This window comes from Ranitomeya imitator, chromosome 1, assembly GCF_032444005.1.
Source record: "Ranitomeya imitator isolate aRanImi1 chromosome 1, aRanImi1.pri, whole genome shotgun sequence".
In the NCBI taxonomy this organism is placed as follows: domain Eukaryota; kingdom Metazoa; phylum Chordata; class Amphibia; order Anura; family Dendrobatidae; genus Ranitomeya; species Ranitomeya imitator.
In genome coordinates this window covers 781,314,623-781,338,407 of record NC_091282.1, presented here as the reverse complement: position 1 = coordinate 781,338,407, position 23,785 = coordinate 781,314,623, and the positions used below count along the sequence as shown (strand labels likewise).

The 23,785-nt window shown below is 45.4% G+C and overlaps 1 protein-coding gene across 5 annotated transcripts in view; it reads right to left on the bottom strand.

Moving 5' to 3' along the window:
• Nucleotides 1-23,785, bottom strand: part of RIN3 (Ras and Rab interactor 3) — a 66,024-nt gene that overhangs the window by 29,688 nt on the left and 12,551 nt on the right. The window contains exons 1-5 of one of the 5 annotated variants that reach the window (XM_069736958.1): nt 21,939-22,090; nt 5,523-5,700; nt 3,368-3,473; nt 2,741-2,813; nt 803-894 (exon numbers count right to left, since the gene is read on the bottom strand). In XM_069736958.1, coding sequence (XP_069593059.1) covers nt 803-894; nt 2,741-2,813; nt 3,368-3,473; nt 5,523-5,700; nt 21,939-22,042 — 553 coding nt within the window. In that variant the 5' untranslated portion in view covers nt 22,043-22,090. Of the gene's footprint in view, nt 1-802; nt 895-2,740; nt 2,814-3,367; nt 3,474-5,522; nt 5,701-21,413; nt 21,527-21,938; nt 22,091-23,785 lie in introns of those variants that run through there. The other 4 variants (XM_069736986.1, XM_069736976.1, XM_069736967.1 and 1 more) reach the window with 4 other exon arrangements.

The window sequence follows — 23,785 nt, the reverse complement described above, 5'->3', positions numbered from 1 at the left end:
CCCAGTTTTTTGTGGCAAAATTAGGGCGGTCGGCTTGTACTCGAGTATATACGGTAATAAGATCCTGCCTGCAGCCACCACTAGGGGGAGCTCCCTGTATACAAAGATACATGATAAGATTATGTCTGCAGCCACCATTAGCGGGAGCTCCTGGTATACAGAGATACAGGATAAGATTCTGTATGTATGCAGGGAGTTCCCCCTAGTGGTAAAGGATTAAATATATAGTGGATTTCTTGAAATAAAATACAAAAAAAAAAAAATGTATGTGCATTAAATGTATGACTTTAGAGTTAAGATACCGTCACACTCAGCAACTTTACAACGAGAACGACAACGATCCATGACGTTGCAGCGTCCTGGATAGCGATCTCGTGTTTGACACGCAGCAGCGATCAGGATCCTGCTGTGCCATCGCTGGTCGGAGCTAGAAGTTCAGAACTTTATTTGGTCGTCAGGTCGGCGTGTATCGTCATGTTTGACATCAAAAGCAACGACGCCTGCAACGTTTTACATGGAGCTAACAACCAGCGAGAACGATAAGTGAGTCGCCGTTACGTCACTGGATCGCTCCTGCATCTTTCTGGAGTTGCTGTGTTTGACGTCTCTAGAGCGACCTAAACAGCGACGCTCCACCGATCGGCTCGTTGTCTATATCGCTGCAGCGTCGCTGAGTGTGACAGTACCTTTAGGGTAAAACAACAGATGTACTTTAAGCAATGTTACTTTAAATATGTAAATACAAACTCCCCACCGCAGGCGTCCAGGCCCCTTATCTGCTCAATACTGTGCCATCACTCACCTGTGCCAAGGTTGGAAATCTCTTCCAGGTCTCGCAGGCTCTGGGCGCCAGATATCGCAGGAGGCAACTTCAGGACAGACGGTAGAATATCCCTGAGAGAGAGGACGATGGATGATGGTAAAGTTTGCAGAACTCTGTAAATGTCAGAATTGTGTTTCACCCATCACCGGGCGCAGAGGAAGTTTCCCAATCACAGGAAGAACAAAGAGCTGAAACCCTCCAGGCCACACGGTGATCGCAATGTGGAGAGACCGGGACGGTGCCGACCCCTGAGCCGGAGACATGACGCTTCCTAAGTGAAGTTCACACTGCAAGACGGTGATTGGAAGTGGCAAGGTCTGGGGGACTGCTGGGATGGGGGGAGCAGGACAACACTGTGCAAACATGGGAGAAGCGATCAGCATACCCAGGACTGAATATATTTGCCCAAACATCTGCAAGAGGGAGATGGATGCCATGACCAGATCCACTATGGAGATCGTGGGCAAAAGGGACGATGCTCCTTAAAGGGAATCAGGTCAAATGTGACAATCTAACCTATTAATATGGGCACACAAGTTATAGACTGCGGAGGAGAGTGACGCCTGTGTGTCTCAGATCGGAGGCCTTGTTGCTGATAAATCCTGTTATGAAAGGCAATTCAGTACTACAATGGACATAGCGGTCAGAGCACATACAGTGATCTGACAATAACCCAAAATCATAGAACGAGCTCTGAGACGTGGGAACTCTGCAGACCGCAATCCCTAATCCTCTCCAAACAACACTAGAGGCAGCCGTGGATTGCGCCTAACTCTGCCTATGCAACTCGGCACAGCCTGAGAAACTAACTAACCTGAAGATAGAAAATAAGCCTACCTTGCCTCAGAGAAATACCCCAAAGGAAAAGGCAGCCCCCCACATATAATGACTGTGAGTTAAGATGAAAAGACAAACGTAGAGATGAAATAGATTCAGCAAAGTGAGGCCCGACTTTCTTAACAGATCGAGGATAGAAAAGGTAACTTTGCGGTCTACACAAAACCCTAAAGAAAACCACGCAAAGGGGGCAAAAAGACCCTCCGTACCGAACTAATGGCACGGAGGTACACCCTTTGCGTCCCAGAGCTTCCAGCAACAAATTAGACAAGCTGGACAGAAAAAATAGCAAACAAATAGCAAAGAAGAACTTAGCTATGCAGAGCAGCAGGCCACAGGAATGATCCAGGGAAAAGCAAGTCCAACACTGGAACATTGACAGGAAGCCAGGATCAAAGCATTAGGTGGAGTTAAGTAGAGAAGCACCTAACGACCTCACCAGATCACCTGAGGGAGGAAACTCAGAAGCCGCAGTACCACTTCCCTCCACCAACAGAAGCTCACAGAGAGAATCAGCCGAAGTACCACTTGTGACCACAGGAGGGAGCTCTGCCACAGAATTCACAACAAAATCCTCTTTTCTCACTATATGTAAATAAGCTCTTCCAGGCTATGGGCGGTACGCTGTCTGGAAGATAACTCCGCCTCAAGAGATTATTTTAAATAAGGGATGTCACAAGTGTGATGATTCCCAGTGTCACCAGTATGACGTGATGAAAGCAGTCCCTGGGGGCATAAACAAATACTAGTATTATGGGAGGAAGAACAGAACTCCCTGAGTCTACCACCTGAGCCACTGCCACAACTTGCATCCATTGGCACCGATGTGGGCATCAAGTTAAAAGGAAGAGCAGGAGCAGCTGATTTTTATGATGCATTCTTAGTGTCGGCCTCCAGGGGGCAGCATATCACCATTGGTGTCTGTCCCCTCCAAAAGGAGAAGGGAAAGTTTACAGATTCCATTAGTATCTCGATTGAGTTTGCAAAATGCGCTGATCACAACCCCAGTGTGAACTGTGACGTGGCCCTTGGTGGGGAGTTACACCGCTGTGCAAACACCACATTACACCGGTTCCTTACCTGCTCACACAGTAGAACGCCACCAGCTTAAAGATGTCCTTAAACACCAGCCTGGAGCCGTCCAGGTACAACACTGGGGGGAGAGGAGAGAGACGTATAATGCACCGAGCATCTCATGACGAGGGGAGCGTGCTGCAGACGGACTACTGAAACTGCTGGTGGTGCACTACATGTCCCAGCATGCATTGTTCCCTCAAGTATCTGTGTTACATAGGACTGCAGGAAACACAGTGATCTCACCATACATGGTGCCAAGCTACAACCTCAGCTCTGCTACATCTGTGTGACGGGCGACACTATGACTCGCTCTGCACTCACTTCCTTACAGAGTGACATCACCGTCTCCTGCTCCGCACACCGACTCCGCATTCCCACGTCCCTCCCAGTCCGGCCACGGATCTCTCCCCGTGGGCCGAGTCTCTGGACCCTCCGGGGGTCACAATTCTGGTGTTGAAAAGGCTGATTCTTTTAGGCAACTGTACTGTCAGCGAGGAGCGTCCGCTCCAGACCTCACTCAGCTGAGACGTTGTAACACTGCGCCTGCACTTTCCTGATCTTGTGTAACAATGTATCCGTACCTTTCCTGCCCCTTCTGATGAAAGCAGCACAGAGCATTTAAGGACTTACTGGTTTTCTCCTCTCTAATGTTGTAATGGAGAAGCTCAGCGGCTTCCGAGGAGCGAACCCAGAGCACCATACACCCGGCGTCCACGTCCCGGGTCACCAAGAAGACCTGTGAGACCAAAACACCAGAGTAAACACACAATCGCAGCTGGGTACCCAAGCCTGTGTGATACTGTATCTAATCCCATCATGTGTGGTGCAATGTTAGAGAAGCAGTCGGCACTACCACCCCCATCATGTACCATTACAGTCTCCCCCGGGGTCGCTGCGGTTATTACACACCCCGATCCAGATGTGAAGACTAAAACTCCAGAAATATGACACATGGAGACATCTGCGGACCCCCACAGCGACTAAAAGGGGAAGTTCCCCTATTGTGCTGCAGCTGATCCTTATGTCTTGTTTAGTGTTTAGGAAATTGTTTGGGGGTCTGGTCATTATAAGGCCGGGGTCACAATGCAAGAAACTCGCATCAATACCCGGCACTGCCGCCGGCACTCGTACCGGAGCGTGCGGCTGCATGTATTTCTATACAACTGAACGCTCCGATCCGAGTGTCGGGGATTGATGCGTGAGTTTCTTGCATTGAACTTGCAAGTGTGACCCCGACCTAAGAGTCACATAATACTGGAGGAAAAGGCGGTGATCACAGCGAGGGGCCAACAGGTCTTATACCCGAGGGCAGGAGGGGCCACATCTGGGGTCTGTGCACAGAACACATGTGCTGCCATGTGATGGTGTAAAATGTCTGAATTGCACTTTCAACTGCACCACCTGCAAGTGGCCACCAAGAGGTGCTGTATTTTTAGAAAACAGAAACCCGCCATACACAGGTCACCGGCAGTCACGACTAGCTGAAATATTACCTATAGTCCCCATATCCTACTGGCCACGTCCGGGCCGCAAAATACTGCAACGCCCTAGCTGCAAAATACCGCAACGCCCTAGCTGCAAAATACCGCAACGCCCTGGCTGCAAAATACCGCAACGCCCGGGCAGCAAAATACCGCAACGCCCTGGCTGCAAAATACCGCAACGCCCGGGCAGCAAAATACCTCAACGCCCGGGCAGCAAAATACCGCAACGCCCGGGCAGCAAAATACCGCAACGCCCGGGCAGCAAAATATCGCAACGCCCGGGCCGCAAAATACTGCAACGCCCGGGCCGCAAAATACTGCAACGCCCGGGCGGCAGCAAAATACCGCAACGCCCGGGCGGCAGCAAAATACCGCAACGCCCGGGCGGCAGCAAAATACCGCAACGCCCGGGCAGCAAAATACCGCAACGCCCCGGCAGCAAAATACCGCAACGCCCAGGCAGCAAAATACCGCAACGGCCAGGCAGCAAAATACCGCAACGGTCAGGCAGCAAAATACCGCAACGCCCGGGCCGCAAAATACTGCAACGCCAGGGCCGCAAAATACTGCAACGCCCAGGCAGCAAAATACCGCAACGCCCAGGCAGCAAAATACCGCAACGCCCAGGCAGCAAAATACCATTTCATCAGAATGCTCTACCCAAATAATACCGCTACAATCTGTAGCCAAGACTCCGTGGCTTACTTTGCACCACCTAGTGATTAAATCTTCGACTTCAGCGATATTCACACGTTGCATTTTTACAGGTTTTTTTCGGCATGTGGATTACATATTTAATAAGTCAATCACATGCAGCACACACACACTGCTGTGCGCTCTCATTGGTTTCTTTGGGTCAAAAAATGCCGCCAAAAACTGAAAGAATTGACAGTCTGCAGATTTAAAAAAAGAATTGCATGAGATTTCTGAACTCATCGCTTTTGCTGGTTTGGTACAAATTACCTTTTAAAAATTTACAAAAAGGATGAAAGAAAAAAAACACAACGTGTGACCATCGCCTTATACTGGGAGATCTTTGAACAAATTGTGTAGAATGACAAGTGATGGAAAGATTCTTGTCTAGATGAAAATCTCTACGGACCAAACACTTCTCACAGCTGATGGTTTGTTACAGTAGGTCAGTGCAGACAACAAGTCAGCCAATCATGCCAGCAGCACAGGTCTCTGGCTGATATCCTGCACTGACACACTGTAATAAACTGCAGATGAACAGCTGTCCACATCAGGAGCAGACAGAAAAAAAAGAAAGGTAGTAATAAAGCAGATTTTGGGCCACTCACCCCTGCGGCCTCCCTGCAGAGCATCTCCACCACCTGCTGCGCTCCCATGCACAACTGCAGCCAGACTGGGCAGGTTTTGATGAGTCGGTCCAATATACTGATACAAGATAGTAATGGCTCCCCATTCTGTAATGGATCCGGGGGACGCGGCGCCTCCATGACTCTGGTATCTGTTGGACTTAAAGAAACAAAGCCGTTATTACTAGGATCTGACATTGCCTTTAAGCTGCAGGTCCTTTGTCTGAGGTCATTGGACCTGGCACAATGTAACACTGCTGCAGCTATTCCACATACCATCGATGCACCAGGGATTCCACTGAGGTCTCATCCTAAAATAATCCCATAAACGCAGCGCCAGAAAATGTGACAAAAAAGTAAAGCAGACGCCAAAATCTGGAACCAAAAGCGTGGAATTAATGACCCAAAAAATGGAAACGGGAAGGAAACTGCGCAAACGGAACAATTTCCAGCCGCTGCGATCCAGGGACGAGAGCGAGTGATAGTCACACGGGACTATGGAGCAGCTCTACTCATAGTACACAGTGACTGCACCAGCAGAATAGTGAGTGCAGCTCTGGAGTATAATACAGGATGTAACTCAGGATCAGTAATGTAATGTATGTACACAGTGACTGCACCAGCAGAATAGGGAGTGCAGCTCTGAGGTATAACACAGAATGTAACTCAGGATCAGTAATGTAATGTATGTACAAGTGACTGCACCAGCAGAATAGTGAGTGCAGCTCTTGGGGATAATACAGGATGTAACTCAGGATCAGTAATGTAATGTATGTATACAGTGACTGCATCAGCAGAATAGTGAGTGCAGCTCTGGGGTATAATGCAGGATGTAACTCAGGATCAGTAGTACTATGTACACAGTGACTGCACCAGCAGAATAGTGAGTGCAGCTCTGAAGTATAATACAGGATGTAACTCAGGATCAGTAATGTAATGTATGTACACAGTGACTGCACCAGCAGAATAGTGAGTGCAGCTCTGGAGTATAATACAGGATGTAACTCCAGATCAGTAATGTAATGTATGTACACAGTGACTGCACCAGCAGAATAGTGAGTGCAGCTCTGGGGTATAATGCAGGATGTAACTCAGGATCAGTAGTACTATGTACACAGTGACTGCACCAGCAGAAAAGTGAGTGCAGCTCTGGAGTATAATACAGGATGTAACTCAGGATCAGTAATGTAATGTATGTACACAGTGACGGCACCAGCATAATAGTGAGTGCAGCTCTGGAGTATAATACAGGATGTAACTCAGGATCAGTAATGCATGTACACAGTGACTGCACAAGCAGAATAGTGAGTGCAGCTCTGGAGTATAATACAGGATGTAACTCAGGATCAGTTGGGGACTGCCTTATCCTCACATGGAGGACGCCGCTGAATGAGGTTATGTCTGCCACTGCAGAATACCTCCATTAACCTGGACATTTTATTCCCCTGATGAACCCCCGTAACGGGGAGGGAAACGCGTTGGGAAAAGAAAGAGGACACATTATCCAGGGTGGTTATACTAAAGGGCTTCACTAAGTAGGCTCAAACTTGGGGACTGCCCTTGTCAGGGCGGGAGTCTTATACACGGGGCACGACAGGGAAGATAGCTTCTAACCCTCCCCCCCTACCTATTTTTTCTCCCCCCCCATCAGAAAAGGTCTATTGGTCTCCGTCCCACGCCGTGCTCTCAACAAGCACAAGAATCTATAACAAGAAGAGAGACAGCAATTGGGTGAGATCATGCCATTTTTCTTGTCTAGTGCACGGTTAAACATGAGCACCAAATTGTTTTTAAAGTACACATAATTTTAGAGGTATACATATTAAATGTTAAGTTTTAGAGTCTAGTGGCTGGCTAAGCTGGGTTGTTTGTATAATACAGGATGTAACTCAGGATCAGTAATGTAATGTATGTACACAGTGACTGCACCAGCAGAATAGTGAGTGCAGCTCTGGAGTATAATACAGGAGGTAACTCAGGATCAGTAATGTAATGTATGTACACAGTGACTGCACCAGCAGAATAGTGAGTGCAGCTCTGGAGTATAATACAGGAGGTAACTCAGGATCAGTAATGTAATGTGTGTACACAGTGACTACACCAGCAGAATAGTGAGTGCAGCTCTGGAGTATAATACAGGAGGTAACTCAGGATCAGTAATGTAATGTATGTACACAGTGACTGCACCAGCAGAATAGTGAGTGCAGCTCTGGAGTATAATACAGGAGGTAACTCAGGATCAGTAATGTAATGTGTGTACACAGTGACGGCACCAGCAGAATAGTGAGTGCAGCTCTGCCATCTCTGTTGGATGGAAGTGGTATGGGGTTGCGGTGTGCCATTACTATCATAGTCGGGGTGACCGCATTATTCCGCGCTTTCATTATTGTCCGTCACATGGGATCCAGGTTCCCCTCATACATTGTTTGGCCGGATTTCCGTTTTTGTATAAGAGAACCAACAAAACTCCACGTTCTTGTTCTTATCTGCATCCGCCCGCAGTCCCCCCGGTGCGCAGGGAATGTTGGAGTCTTTCCTGTACTGTACACAGCCGCTTCCGTTACAATGTGTCAGCGCTTGGACAATCACCAGATCGGAGAAGTCACATCCACACATTAGTACAAGTATCGAAGGAATTCATATAAATTCTGTAACTTTCCATTTACTGATCCTCACAATTTATTATAATAGTGAATGTTGGTTTTGCACATCAAGTACATCAGACCCAATACTTTACAGCTGAAGGTCTGTTACAGTTGTATCCAGTTACACAATGTCACCTATGACCGTAGCCACCAAATATTCCGCACAGCACTAGTATCAGGATCCGATGCAGGATGGAGCCTCATCCTTCCTCCGGAGCATCATTCAGGGGACAGTGTGGGGGAGCTGTATGGGCAATTGTACAGTACACCACAGCGAGGTACGCAGCTCTCCTGCACAGCACAGTGACAAAAAGACATTTTGGGGAAAAAAAAAACAAAAACACAACCTTATCCAGACAACTCCAGTCAAAGACGGGGTCCACAAAAGCTATCAAACCCCCAAATGAAAGAGTGCAGTCGAGCTCCTTCCACCAGAAATCAGACAAAAGGACCCTCACTGTAGAGGGGGAGCACTGGTGGATCTTATGTTTCATGTCAGCACATTCATTCATTTCCTCTGGTTGCTACTAATAACCTACAAGCATCAGATGGAAATGTTCTCAGCTCAGAGATCGGCCCACACCGGCCGCTGGACCAACACCTCATCCTGTGTGAGGACACTATAGGGGCCCTGTGCAGCCCCACAGCTCATCGTAAAGTACCACTCCATGCTATGGAGGTAGATGTGGGCCCCTGACCTCTAGGGCCCCTGTGCAGCTACATGCACCAATAGTATGTCCTCCCATGGCAGCCCTACACAACCAGGACCATCACTGTATACAGCAGGGGGCCCGCTGTCAGAGCATGCTGGGAGTTGTAGTTTTGCAATAGCTGACAGGACTGCAGGAATAATGCAGTCTGTACTCGGCCATGGCATGCTTAATAGTTCAGAGCTGCATTCATAATTCTGCTGATTGTGGTTGGATACCGTAAGTAGGCAGGATAATACAGAGGTGCACTAATTATATATATATATATATATATATATATATATATATATATATATATATATATATATATATATATATATATATATATATATACATATACATACACATATATATAATAATAATAATAATAATAATAATAATAATAATAATTTTATTTATATAGCGCCAACATATTCCGCAGCGCTTTACAAATTATAGAGGGGACTTGTACAGACAATAGACATTACAGCATAACAGAAATACAGTTCAAAACAGATACCAGGAGGAGTGAGGGCCCTGCTCGCAAGCTTACAAACTATGGGGAAACTATATATATATACATACATACACATACATACATACATACATACATACATACATACATACATACATACATATATATATATATATATATATATATACACAGTGGGGCAAAAAAGTATTTAGTCAGTCAGCAATAGTGCAAGTTCCACCACTTAAAAAGATGAGAGGCGTCTGTAATTTACATCATAGGTAGACCTCAACTATGGGAGACAAACTGAGAAAAAAAAAATCCAGAAAATTACATTGTCTGTTTTTTTATCATTTTTTTTGCATATTATGGTGGAAAATAAGTATTTGGTCAGAAACAAACAATCAAGATTTCTGGCTCTCACAGACCTGTAACTTCTTCTTTAAGAGTCTCCTCTTTCCTCCACTCATTACCTGTAGTAATGGCACCTGTTTAAACTTGTTATCAGTATAAAAAGACACCTGTGCACACCCTCAAACAGTCTGACTCCAAACTCCACTATGGTGAAGACCAAAGAGCTGTCAAAGGACACCAGAAACAAAATTGTAGCCCTACACCAGGCTGGGAAGACTGAATCTGCAATAGCCAACCAGCTTGGAGTGAAGAAATCAACAGTGGGAGCAATAATTAGAGAATGGAAGACATACAAGACCACTGATAATCTCCCTCGATCTGGGGCTCCACGCAAAATCCCACCACGTGGGGTCAGAATGATCATAAGAACGGTGAGCAAAAATCCCAGAACCACACGGGGGGACCTAGTGAATGAACTGCAGAGAGCTGGGACCAATGTAACAAGGCCTACCATAAGTAACACACTACGCCACCATGGACTCAGATCCTGCAGTGCCAGACGTATCCCACTGCTTAAGCCAGTACATGTCCGGGCCCGTCTGAAGTTTGCTAGAGAGCATTTGGATGATCCAGAGGAGTTTTGGGAGAATGTCCTATGGTCTGATGAAACCAAACTGGAACTGTTTGGTAGAAACACAACTTGTCGTGTTTGGAGGAAAAAGAATACTGAGTTGCATCCATCAAAAACCATACCTACTGTAAAGCATGGTGGTGGAAACATCATGCTTTGGGGCTGTTTCTCTGCAAAGGGGCCAGGACGACTGATCCGGGTACATGAAAGAATAAATGGGTCCATGTATCGTGAGATTTTGAGTGCAAACCTCCTTCCATCAGCAAGGGCATTGAAGATGAAACGTGGCTGGGTCTTTCAACATGACAATGATCCAAAGCACACCGTCAGGGCAACGATGGAGTGGCTTCGTAAGAAGCATTTCAAGGTCCTGGAGTGGCCTAGCCAGTCTCCAGATCTCAACCCTATAGAAAACCTTTGGAGGGAGTTGAAAGTCCGTGTTGCCAAGCGAAAAGCCAAAAAAATCACTGCTCTAGAGGAGATCTGCATGGAGGAATGGGCCAACATACCAACAACAGTGTGTGGCAACCTTGTGAAGACTTACAGAAAACGTTTGACCTCTGTCATTGCCAACAAAGGATATATTACAAAGTATTGAGATGAAATTTTGTTTCTGACCAAATACTTATTTTCCACCATAATATGCAAATAAAATGATAAAAAAACAGACAATGTTATTTTCTGGATTTTTTTTTCTCAGTTTGTCTTCCATAGTTGAGGTCTACCTATGATGTAAATTACAGACGCCTCTCATCTTTTTAAGTGGTGGAACTTGCACTATTGCTGACTGACTAAATACTTTTTTGCCCCACTGTATATATATATATATATATATATATATATATATATATATATATATATATATATATATATATATATATATATATATATATATATATATATATACACACACACATACACATGCAACACACAAGGAACAACATAAAGGGGCCCTGCTGCACCCTGCAAAAAGATGATAAAAAGATGATAAGTGTTTCACATGATAATATGAAACAATCCAGGGCTACAGTAAACTACATGCCATAAATGTCTCAGAAGGTAATACAGCTCTATACCAATAATATCTGATGGGTATAAATTCTACTTCCAGGCCTCGACCTCCACCGACCCGCAATCTAAGGCCGTGTTTCCATGACGAGCATTTGCGCAGCTTTTGACACCGATTTTTTATTTTAATGCAGAGAAGTGAATTTATAGAAATCTCCGGCCTGACGTTTTGTTTAATGTGTTTACTTCACGTAAACTGAGCTGCGGAGCAATCACATAATTAGCTTGTCAATATCGGAGTTTTATGTGCGGATTTTGTCAAAGCCAAACACTAAGAAGCACAAAAAACAAAACAGAACATAGTAAAAAGACAAAAAAAACAGCAATAAAACAAAACAAAAACACAAGTAATGTAATAGGTGCAAAAATAACACAGACAATCTGCAACTTCAGTTTTTGACGTGGATTTAGAACTAGATTCTGCTCTTAAATCCACATCATAATCAGCATCCGATATTGATGGGAAAAGCTCCTGGACGGCACAAGGCAGTTTTTTTTTTTTCACATTTTGAACATTTTTCAGTATAACTAACAGGATTATTCAGAGTTTTTGAAGATTTTTTTTTTTAAATGTTGATTTGCAGTAAATTCCTCAGAAAAACTGACCCTGCCATAAAGACGAAGAGGTCGTTGTATGCACACAGCTCTACAACAGAGCATGGGGTTATATTACTGCCCAATGATGCACAACTCAAACTTCAGAGAATCCATGTAATTCACATACTAGTTTCTGGCAGGGCCGCCATCAGGGCATTACTGCCGTTACTGGTGTACAGGGCCCAGTGAGCAGAAGCTGAAAGGGAGGCCCCAGGGTATAATAATGTACTGGGAGTTTTCCTGATACTGCCTCTTCTGGGACTCACTGGTGACGGCGCCTACACGATGATGTAAACGCGCCACTCGCCAGGACACCAGAAGTGGAGCTGGAGAGAGTCTGAGAGGTAAGCATGAAAAACTTTTTTTTATATAAATGAATTAAAATATTTGTAAGGGAGTAAATGATGTATTTAGACTAGGTGACAACAAATGATGATGAACTTAGTGGAAGGGAGGAGACCAAATGATGATGAGGAGTAGAATGTGGAAGCGAGAGGACATGTCATAATGAAATGGGGCGGAATGGGCAGGTAAATATAATGAATTGGGGGAGCGGGAGGTACAGAGTGGGGGCTGTTGAGGATGCAGTGACTGATTGATATCGAATTATGAGAAAGAACAGTGGGCAATTAATTTATATATTTATTAGGTGTGGAAAGTGGCTATTTATAGTTGGTGGGGGCACCATGGTGGATTATAATTTATATTTGGAATGGTGGGTTGCATAATAACTAATTATGTATTAATTGTGAGTGCATGTCTGCATTCAGATGTCATTTAGAAGAAAGGGAAAAAGTGGTAAATGTGCTCTGGAAGCGGGGCTCTACAGTCATGGCCAAAAGTTTTGAGAATGACACCAAAATTATATTTTCACATGATCTGCTGCCCTCTGGTTTTTATTAGTGGTTGTCTGATGTTTATATCACATACAGAAATATAATTGCAATCATATTACGAGTACCAATAGGTTATATTGACAGTTAGAATGAGTTAATGCAGCAAGTCAATATTTGCAGTGTTGACCCTTCTTCTTCAAGACCTCTGCAATTCTCCCTGGCATTCTCTCAATCAACTTCTGGACCAAATCCTGACTGATACCAGTCTATTCTTGCATAATCAATGCTTGCATTTTGCCAGAATTTGTTGGTTTTTGTTTGTCCACCCGTCTCTTGATGATTGACCACAAGTTCTCAATGGGATTAAGATCTGGGGAGTTTCCAGGCCATGGACCCAAAATCTCTATGTTTTGTTCCATGAGCCATTTAGTTATCACCTTTGCTTTATGGCCAGGTGCTCCATCATGCTGGAAAATGCATTGTTGGGCGCCAAACTGCTCTTGGACGGTTGGGAGAAGTTGCTCTTGGAGGACATTCTGGTACCATTCTTTATTCATGGCTGTGTTTTTAGGCAAGACTGAGTGAGCCGATTCCCTTGGCTGAGAAGCAAACGGGACGCTGGTGGGTGAGAATACTGCAATTTTTTTATTATTTTTAACATTATATCTTGTTACTATTGATGCTGCGTTGGCAGCATCACTAGTAAAAAGAGAAAGAGCGAGAGAGAGAGAATTTCCCTGATGGGAAATTCTTCCACGCATGCTCAGTTTGAAAAGGCGGGACCCGTTGCTGGATTCCTGCTTTTCAGGGTCAGCGATGCATCCTGCGCCTATAGGCTTCCATTGTAGCCAGTGACAGTCAGCGCAGGATGCGTCGCTGGCCGATTTTCCGACGTGCAGGTAAGGCTACTTTCACACTTACGTCTTTATAAAGACGTTGCAATGCGTCGTTCTGTGCAAAAAACGCATCCTGCGGGCAACTTTGCAGGATGCGTTTTTTGCACATAGACTTGTATTACCCACACATCGCGACGTATGGACACACATTCCATACGTCGTGCACTGGATGCGTCGGTAGTTGGCGGAACGTCGTCACAAAAAAACGTTCAATGTAACTTTTTTTGTGCGACGCGTCCGCCATTTTCAACCGCGTATGCGTGGCCGAAACTCCGCCCCCTCCTCCCCGGAACTCATAATGGGCAGCGGATGCGTCTGAAAACTGCATCCGCTGCCCACGTTGTGCACTATTTTGCACAACGTCTGTCGGTACGTCGGGCCGACGGTTTGCGACGGCCCCGTACCGACGGAAGTGTGAAAGTAGCCAAAAACGTTCCTCTGAACGTTTTCTCTGCCCGACTGACCTTTTTTTATGCAGGATCCAGTGCACGACGGATGAAACGGATGGCCATCCGTCACAATCCGTCACTAATACAGGTCTATAAGAAAATGCAGGATCCTGCATTCTCAAAAATCGACGTATCTCGACGCGAGCTGAAAGACGGAAGTGTGAAAGAGGCCTTAGAGACTAGACCTGGCTGGAAGTAGTGATGGCGGTCTGTGCTAGATGAAGAATAAAATCAAAGATGAAAGACTTCAACTAGAAATATCACTGGTGAGTCAGTATATTACATGTACACAATACACTATATACTGTGTACAGAGCTCCTGTTTATAATGACCCCGCTGCCTCCTCATCACTACCGAAGCTACCGCCTCACCAACACCGGAGCTCCTGCAACCCTCAACCTACTTGTCTCCTTCCCCATAATCCTGTAGAATGTAAGCCCGCAAGGGCAGGGTCCTCGCCCCTCTGTATCAGTCTGTCATTGTTAGTTTGTTTACTGTAAGTGATATCTGTAACTTGTATGTAACCCATTCTCATGTACAGCACCATGGAATCAATAGTGCTATATAAATAAATAATAATGTCACCGGTGATCCCTGTATTATCTGTACACTGACAATATATACAGAGCTCCTGTGCATAATGACACCAGTGATCCCTGTATTACCTGCACACAGAGCTCCTGTAAATGTCACTGGTGATCACTATATTACCTGTACACTGACACTACATACAAAGCGCATGTACATAATGTCACTGGCGACCACTGTATTACCTGTACACTATACGCAGAGCTTCTGTGTATAATGTCACTGGTGATCATTGTATTACCGGTACACGATATACAGAGCTCCTGTTGATAATGTTATGGGTGATTGCTGTATTACCTGTACACTATATACAGAGCTCCTGTGTATAATGTGATGGGTAAATGCTGTATTACCCGTACACTATATACAGAGCTCCTGTGTATTATTGTCACTGGTGATACCTGTATTCCCTACACACTATGTACAGAGCTCCTGTGTATAATGTCACTGGTGATCTCTGTATTACCTGTACACTATATACACAGAGCTCCTGTGTATAATGGCATTGAGTATTGTAGTGTTCGGTCACTATACGGTGGTAAAATCTGGTCTGGTCAAGGTCCAGCAGTATTGTCCCTTGTATGTGGTATTATTGGACATTAAAAAAAATTCTATACATATACACACACATTACATATGTGACACATTACCTTAAAGAAAAAAAAAATTAAAATATACCTACGGTAAGAGCAGAGCTGGGTTCGGCCAAAATAGTCTTCTTAGTCAAGGTGGCAGCTTAAAAATCTTTTGGCCAAAACAAAAGCTGCAGGCCATGTAAGTGATCTGGTACTGGGAACTGGATGTGGTGCAGAAATTGAGTCTTTCAAAGAGTGGGAGGTGAGAGTGTGGAAGGTTTGAGTGGTAGATGCGGAGCTGGGGTGAAGCCTGGGCAGAGTCTCAAGAGGGCCCAAAAATGTTGCCAGTATGTGCCCCGAAATTCCTGGCGGCAGCCCCGTTTCTGGAGCCATTCACCTGATGCATGAAGCATCAGAGATGTCTGCACCAGGCACCACCTTCAAGTCCTAACTCCTCAGCTGGTGTCTCTATTCTGTCTTTGGCTTCTCACATATACCGTATTTTTCGGACTAAAAGACGCACTTTTTCCCCCCCAAAAAAGGGGGGAAAATGGGGGGTGCGTCTAATAGTCGCAATGCAGGCTTACCTAGGTGGCAGAGGTGCGGTGGCAGAGGTCCGGTGGCAGAGGTGCGGTTGCGGGGGTGTGGCGGCAGAGGAGGCGCAGTAAGCGGGGTCCCTTTCCCCGGTATGGTGATGCAGCAGGCCCGGTATGCAGCAGAGCCGGGTGAATCCTCTTGTTATCGGTGGTGGCGGCCATTTTCCGGAGGCCGCGCGTGCGCAGATGGAGCGCTCTGCTTCCCGGGGCTTCAGGAAAATGGCCGCCGCGATCTCCATCTGCGCACGCGCGGCCTCCCGCGGCCATTTTCCTGAAGCCCCGGGAGCAGAGCGCTTCATCTGCACACGCGCGACCTCAGGAAGATGGCCGCGCCCACCGATAACAAGAGGATTCACCCGGCTCTGCTGCATACCGGGCCTGCTGCATCACCATACCGGGGAAAGGGACCCCGCTTCCTGCGCCTCCTCTGCTGCCACACCCCCGCCACCGCACCTCTGCCACCGGACCTCTGCCACCGCACCTCTGCCACCTAGGTAAGCCTGCATGGTACGCCAGGGACCCCTCTCACGCCATACCTCTCACTGCACCTCCTGATCCCAGCACCTCCTGATCCCAGCACCTCCTCATCCCAGCACCTCCTCATCCCAGCACCTCCTCATCCCAGCACCTCCTCATCCCAGCACCTCCTCATCCCAGCACCTCCTCATCCCAGCACCTTCTCATCCCAGCACCTCCTGATCCCAGCACCTCCTGATCCCAGCACCTCCTGATCCCAGCACCTCCTGATCCCAGCACCTTCTCATCCCAGCACCTTCTCATCCCAGCACCTCCTCATCCCAGCATCACCCCACCTTGCCTCCTGTGACCCTGCTCTGCCACCGCCATAAGATACTGTAAATTCGGACAATAAGACGGACCCCCATGTTATAAAAAATCTTTTTTTCTGCAATTTTCACCCCAAATTTGGGGTGCGTCTTATGGTCCGGTGCGTCTTATAGTCCGAAAAATACGGTACTTAACTTGTCAGATGAGCATATAGTTGAGAGGCCGCACAAAACGGCATCACACGCCACATATTGCCCCCCAAGCCATAGGTTGTGCACCCCTGTTTAATAGGACCATAATATAACATGGCATTGATGCCTCCTGACAAAGAAGCTGCGAAACGCGCGTAGGAACGGCATACCGGGGGAATCCTCATTCATTTGGCACTATTGTAAGTATTGGCTTATCGCCAGTCATGTCAAGGGACAATTTATTCACAAGAGGCACTATTTAGCACTTTAATAGATGGGCAGCCTGAGTTCGGGTCCCAATTCAATTTCTGTATGGGAGACCATAGGATTGACTTTCGTGCACATGTATCCAATTTGGACATAGCCCAGCACTTTATCTCAATGTTATACTCGGTCATATTTTCTCTTGGTCACTATTGAGCATTAATTGAATTCCCTATACGGGATCATATGATTTTGACCTCGTGATGCAAAGGGAATATTACTTAGGATACATATTTATGTGTTCCTGTGGCTAATTTATTAGTCACTCTAGATGGCGATTTTGTACTACGGTATATTAATTGTGGATTCCCCTTCAATTGTCTTGCCTGCTTAGTGAGAGTGCTCTGTTCTCTGCATTTTAATCTTGTGGTGCATTATTTTTTGTATTAAAACAAAGCATGGTTTTTGTATCTAAAAATACTCTGTGACCCTTTTTGTCTGAATTGACTCTTAACCTTCGTCAGGCTGCATAATTTTACAACGTTAACAGGCTGCAGAGGTACAATTGTACCTTCATATATATTTTATTGAAATTTGGCCAATATATTCTGGACCAAAACTGCAGAGATGTCACGAAATTTCAGCCCTCTACGGCTTTTCGAAAAAAAAAAAGTTATTGCAATTTTAAAACGGAATAGTTACGATTGTACCTAGTCAGCCGGACGAAGGTTAAGGGTATTCATTGAATATGGCATTCATGCCAGCCTGATCTGGGCCCTTCTCCCCAAGGGGCCCCTCTGTGCAACTCTTCATGTAATCTGTACTTTATAGAGGAGACCCTCATTACTAATGTCAGTGGGGCCCCCTGCAGACTCAGTGTAGCAGCGCCCCTAGTGGCCATGGACCATGATGATTTTTCTATCTACAGTGCCTACAAGTAGTATTCAAACCCCTGCAGATTTAGCAGGTTTACACATTTGGAATTAACTTGGTATTGTGACATTTGGACTGTAGATCAGCCTGGAAGTGTGAAATGCACTGCAGCAAAAAAGAATGTTATTTCTTTGTTTATTTTTTTTTTTTAATTGTGAAAAGTCTTTTCAGAGGGTCATTTATTATTCAACCCCTCAACCCACCAGAATTCTGTTTGGTTCCCCTAAAGTATTAAGAAGTAGTTCAGGCACAAAGAACAATGAGCTTCACATGTTTGGATTAATTATCTCTTTTTCCAGCCTTTTCTGACTATTTAAGACCCTCCCCAAACTTGTGAACAGCACTCATACATGGTCAACATGGGAAAGACAAAGGAGCATTCCAAGGCCATCAGAGACAAGATCGTGGAGGGTCACAAGGCTGGCAAGGGGTACAAAACCCTTTCCAAGGAGTTGGGCCTACCTGTCTCCACTGTTGGGAGCATCATCCGGAAGTGGAAGGCTTATGGAACTACTGTTAGCCTTCCACGGCCTGGACAGCCTTTGAAAGTTTCCTCCCGTGCCGAGGCCAGGCTTGTCCGAAGAGTCAAGGCTAACCCAAGGACAACAAGGAAGGAGCTCCGGGAAGATCTCATGGCAGTGGGGACATTGGTTTCAGTCAATACCATAAGTAACGTACTCCACCGCAATGGTCACCGTTCCAGACGAGCCCGTAAGGTACCTTTACTTTCAAAGCGTCATGTCAAGGCTCGTCTACAGTTTGCTCATGATCACTTGGAGGACTCAGACTGACTGGTTCAAGGTTCTCTGGTCTGATGAGACCAAGATCGAGATCTTTGTTGCCAACCACACACGTGACGTTTGGAGACTGGATGGCACTGCATATGACCCCAAGAATACCATCCCTACAGTCAAGCATGGTGGTGGCAGCATCATGCTGTGGGGCTGTTTCTCAGCCAAGGGGCCTGGCCATCTGGTCCGCATCCATGGGAAGATGGATAGCACGGCCTACCTGGAGATTTTGGCCAAGAACCTCCGCTCCTCCATCAAGGATCTTAAGATGGGTCGTCATTTCATCTTCCAACAAGACAACGACCCAAAGCACACAGCCAAGAAAACCAAGGCCTGGTTCAAGAGGCAAAAAATCAAGGTGTTGCAGTGGCCTAGTCAGTCTCCTGACCTTAACCCAATTGAAAACTTGTGGAAGGAGCTCAAGATTAAAGTCCACATGAGACACCCAAAGAACCTAGATAACTTGGAGAAGATCTGCATGGAGGAGTGGGCCAAGATATCTCCAGAGACCTGTGCCGGCCTGATCAGGTCTTATAAAAGACGATTATTAGCTGTAATTGCAAAAAAGGTTATTCCACAAAATATTAAACCTAGGGGTTGAATAATAATTGACCCACACTTTCATGTTTAAAATTTATAAAAATTTAACTGAGCAACAAAACTTTTTGGTTTGTAAGATTTATGCATCTGTTAATAAATCCTGCTCTTGTTTGAAGTTTGAAGGCTCTAACTTATTTGCATCTTATTAAACCTGCTAAATCTGCAGGGGGTTGAATACTACTTGTAGGCACTGTATATTATCTTATTACTCTGCCACCATATTATGCAGTCCCATCAATCCCCAGACCAGGGTGAAGTCTGCAGGGATCGTGCCCCGACATTTGCACGCAGCCCCCTAGTTTCTTTACCCAAAGTCAGCATTTAAATGAAAGATATCTGGACATATGTCACTGGTTACAGGAAACACAGCGCTGACAGCACCGAGCGGCGGAAGCTGATGACCCAGGAAACCTGCAGGCAGAGGTGAAGCCACACGAACGTATTTATAGCTCCTGCAACAAATAAAGCAACGTAATGGTGCGCTGCTCAGTGAAAGGGACCTCCGATCACATGCACCATCAGTGGGGTCTACCGGCTAGGACCCCACTAACCCCTTTTAGAGAACACAGCTGATATTCTAGTTGATTTGGGGGATCACAAAGAGTCAATTTACCATTGTATAACAAAAAGGATCAGACATTTTTCATTCCTCTCCATTATAAAGATCTCTGCTTGCTTTAAAGTGAATGGAAGCTGTGTACAAGTATCAAGAAGCCGACAGCGGATCCATGATGCCCAAACCACAGGCAGGAGGAGGACCGGCCTTTTGGACTCAGAGACACAAGCCCAGACTCATCATTTGCAGGGTTTTTAAACAAACTGCCGTTGTTGCGTTTTTTTGTGCGGTTCTGCAGTGTTTTTTGTGCGTTTTTGCTGCTGTTTTCTTGCGGATTTGCTGTGGTTTTTACCCCTGCGGTTTTCTATAATGGAATGGGTACAAAAACGCTGCAGATTCACAAAAAAGAAGTGACATGCTACTTCTTTTAAACTGCAGCGTTTCCGCAGCGGATTTTCCGCAAAGTGTGCACAGCGGTTTTTTTTTTCTCATTGATTTACATTGTACTGTAAATCAATTGCGGATCCGCAGCGTTTCTGCACCTCAAAAAACGCTGCGGATCAGCAGAGAATCCGCAACGTGTGCACATAGCCTACGATGCAAATACAAAAATAAGAAGCCAGCACCTGCGAACAGAACAAAGCAAGTGTGAACAGGTGCGACTGCATCATATACGAACAGATGCCGGCAAACATCGAATATATGAAGCCTGAACTGCATTACCGCAATACAGACAATACTTAGAAGATGAAGGGATGTGGTGCACAAATTCACATATAATTATATATAGAGCTAATGCTGCTCACAGCTGAGGGTTTGCTACAAGACTCTGAGCTAACGACATAGGAGCTGGTTGGTGCTCGTGCAGTTCTACGCTGAACTATAACTTGCAGCAGAATGTCTGTGCCTCCTCAGACATGGAAGATGACCGTTGTGCTTATAAGATTCTATCTCAGTAATGACAAAAGTCTGTATTCACTAAAGACAAATTTTACCCCAATATTGAGTTTAGAGGATAATGTATGATAAAAATAATAATAATATTAATTATTAAGATGGTACCATATTAGCCAGAAAAAAAAAAAACCTATGGAAATACGTTTATGCCCAAAAAAGACAAAAAGTATACTAGGGCCGATCAGTTTATTGGCTAATCAGAAAAAAAGATAGGTGCAGCTTCCAGAGCACAGAACCTTCTCCAAGCAGGATTGAAGGATGAATGAGACAAGAGCACAACCTGGAAGACGGTACAGCGGGGGGACAGGTCTGCACGGGGGGATGGGACGGACGCCTGGGGGAAACATTTCTCTGGACCTGGACTCTATGAAAGATTTAAAAATCTTAAAATAGAGAAAGTTCAATTTCAGGACAGAGAAGATCTGGGAATGATGAGAACATTGGACTCATTATATCACCTGCAGTTATGACTCCATCCACCAGACAGTCCAGCCTTGGCTCCCAGCTCCTCACCACTTGTAACCCTTTCCTTGGGTCCTCGACCACCTCCAGCACAAGTGTCCTGGTGTTTCAGTCACTTATTTGTAAACTGGCCTGACGAAGGAGCCGCTGTGCTCTGAAAGCTGCAAAGTTTTTCTCTTTAGCCAATAAAATTGATCACGCCTAGGACACTATTTTGGGCATAAAAGTTTTGAGAATTACTTGACTTTGTTTTGAGTTTGCGCCATTTTTGTCAGATTCTTGCGGCCTTGCATGACATTTCTAGAAACTGAAGTCCTTACGTTATTGCACAGATACAAAGATTAGAAAGTAAAATCTTATAGGGATTGCGCATGGCAGATATTGCGTCGTATGTAGGACAATTATACTAATGTGTAACGCAGCGATGGATTTTAGGCAGAAAACTAATGCAAAAAGAAGAAATAAGTATCAAAGTTGCTGCACTTTTCAGGGCGCGTTGTGCTTTATTGTGGGTACTTTACCTCCTCATGCCCCGGACAGCTGCCCCAGGCCCTCGGCGGCCCATGTCTGCCCTCCGGGCCCGTCCTGAGGGACCCTTGTCCCTTTTCAGCCTCTCGCTCTCCATAAAGCAGCAGGTTCCTGGGTTTCTCAGAGCTGCAGGACAAGCTGAGATGTGTTCAGGGTGGAGCGGGTGTGTCCTACAGCAGAACATTCCTCCTCCACCAGCAGCAAATTCCATATTTATCTCAGAGAACCCACTCCACACAAAAATAAGAGGGATTTCCAGGAAAGATCAAAGTCAGTGGGCACTACAACTCCCAGCATGCTCTCACAGCCATTAAACTTGTTTCTAGACTATATTATACATATCTCTGGTTGCTGTCAGGATTATGAACGGTTTTTATTTTGGCCAGAAGCGAATCTGCACGTGACCTGTATATAAAGATTAATCATTGTACAATGGAAACGCAACGTTTCTTAGAAACTCTGTTTCCTTTCGTAAGATCTACGCTTGTTGTCAGTGAAAGAAACATCCAGATGCTGAAAAGTAGTACAGTCCTAATAATTCTCAAAAGTAAGAAGTATCCAGCCCAATAAACCTCTGAGCCTAGAATCCAGACGGGTCCATTGTACCGTACGATCAGGACAGGGAGACGCTGATGGGTTTATTTCAGGCCATGGTCACACCGTCATAGATTCCCATCCGAGAGAAGCGGATCGATGAAGCAAATGACCCTCTTATCAGAGTGAACCCATCCTCTCAGACGAGGAGAAGATGGAAAACAAAATGTCTCCATTCATCAGTTGTTATCAGAGTGCAGCCCGATGATTTCCAGGCACCCATTGACTTGTATGGCCCTGTGCGATCCGATAATCTGATCAAATTCTGGCATGCTGTTTTTCCTTGGCTTGGTCAGAAGGAAAAAACAAAAAAACACGGGCCTCTGGATGTTGTATCCCTTCACTGACAGCAAGCAGAGACCTTATAGTGAGGAAAGACTGAAGAGAATAAAAACCCAGAGGCTACTGCGTTCAACATACACTGCATTCAGAGCGCTGCTAGTTCCGGATCGTGGGCACCCGGCCTCAATGATTCCCATCACAGCCTTAGGCCATGTTCACACCTTGCGTTTTTGATGCTTCCCTCCCCCCGCCCCCCCCAAAGGCAAAACCTGCTCTCTTGGCAGTAAAGAAGCAACGTCAAAACAGGTTTTGCTGAGTATACACTGTCTTTTTTTTCCCCTTGTGTTTTTGTCAGGCTACATTTGCCTCTTGTGCATGTTGATAAAATTTAGTGCAGAAAAAAAAAAAATCTGATTTAACTTCATCAGGTTGACACAAAAAAACACAGCAAACACGGATACCAGCATTTTTTGCAGCGTTTTTGCGCTACCCATTCTTTCTATGGGTGAAAAATGCTGCAATAATACTGAAAGAAGTGACATGCTGCATTCTGCAAAACCCATGCTGAACAAGCAAAAACAGTCAGGAAAAAAAACAAGCTGTGTGCATGAGATTTCTGAAATCCCAGACTTTGCGGGCACTGTGAAATGCAGCTGAAATTTTGCATTAAAAAAAAAAACATAAAAAAACGCAGCGTTGGGGGTCTTTATATCCAGTGCTGTGAAAGTGCCCCCTTTACCTGCACCGACACATTGTAACAAAATATCAAGAGGGATTTTTGGCTGCAGAAGGGGTTATATCACAGAGGATTTTCTGAACTGGATACAACCAACAAACCCTCATCTAGGAAGTCTCAGATTTGTGAACAGGTTAAAAAACAAAAAAAAAAACGGGACATTTCACTGATCACAATTAGAGATCTTGTTAAAGTCGAAGAAGTCAAACAGAACATATTAGAAACTGC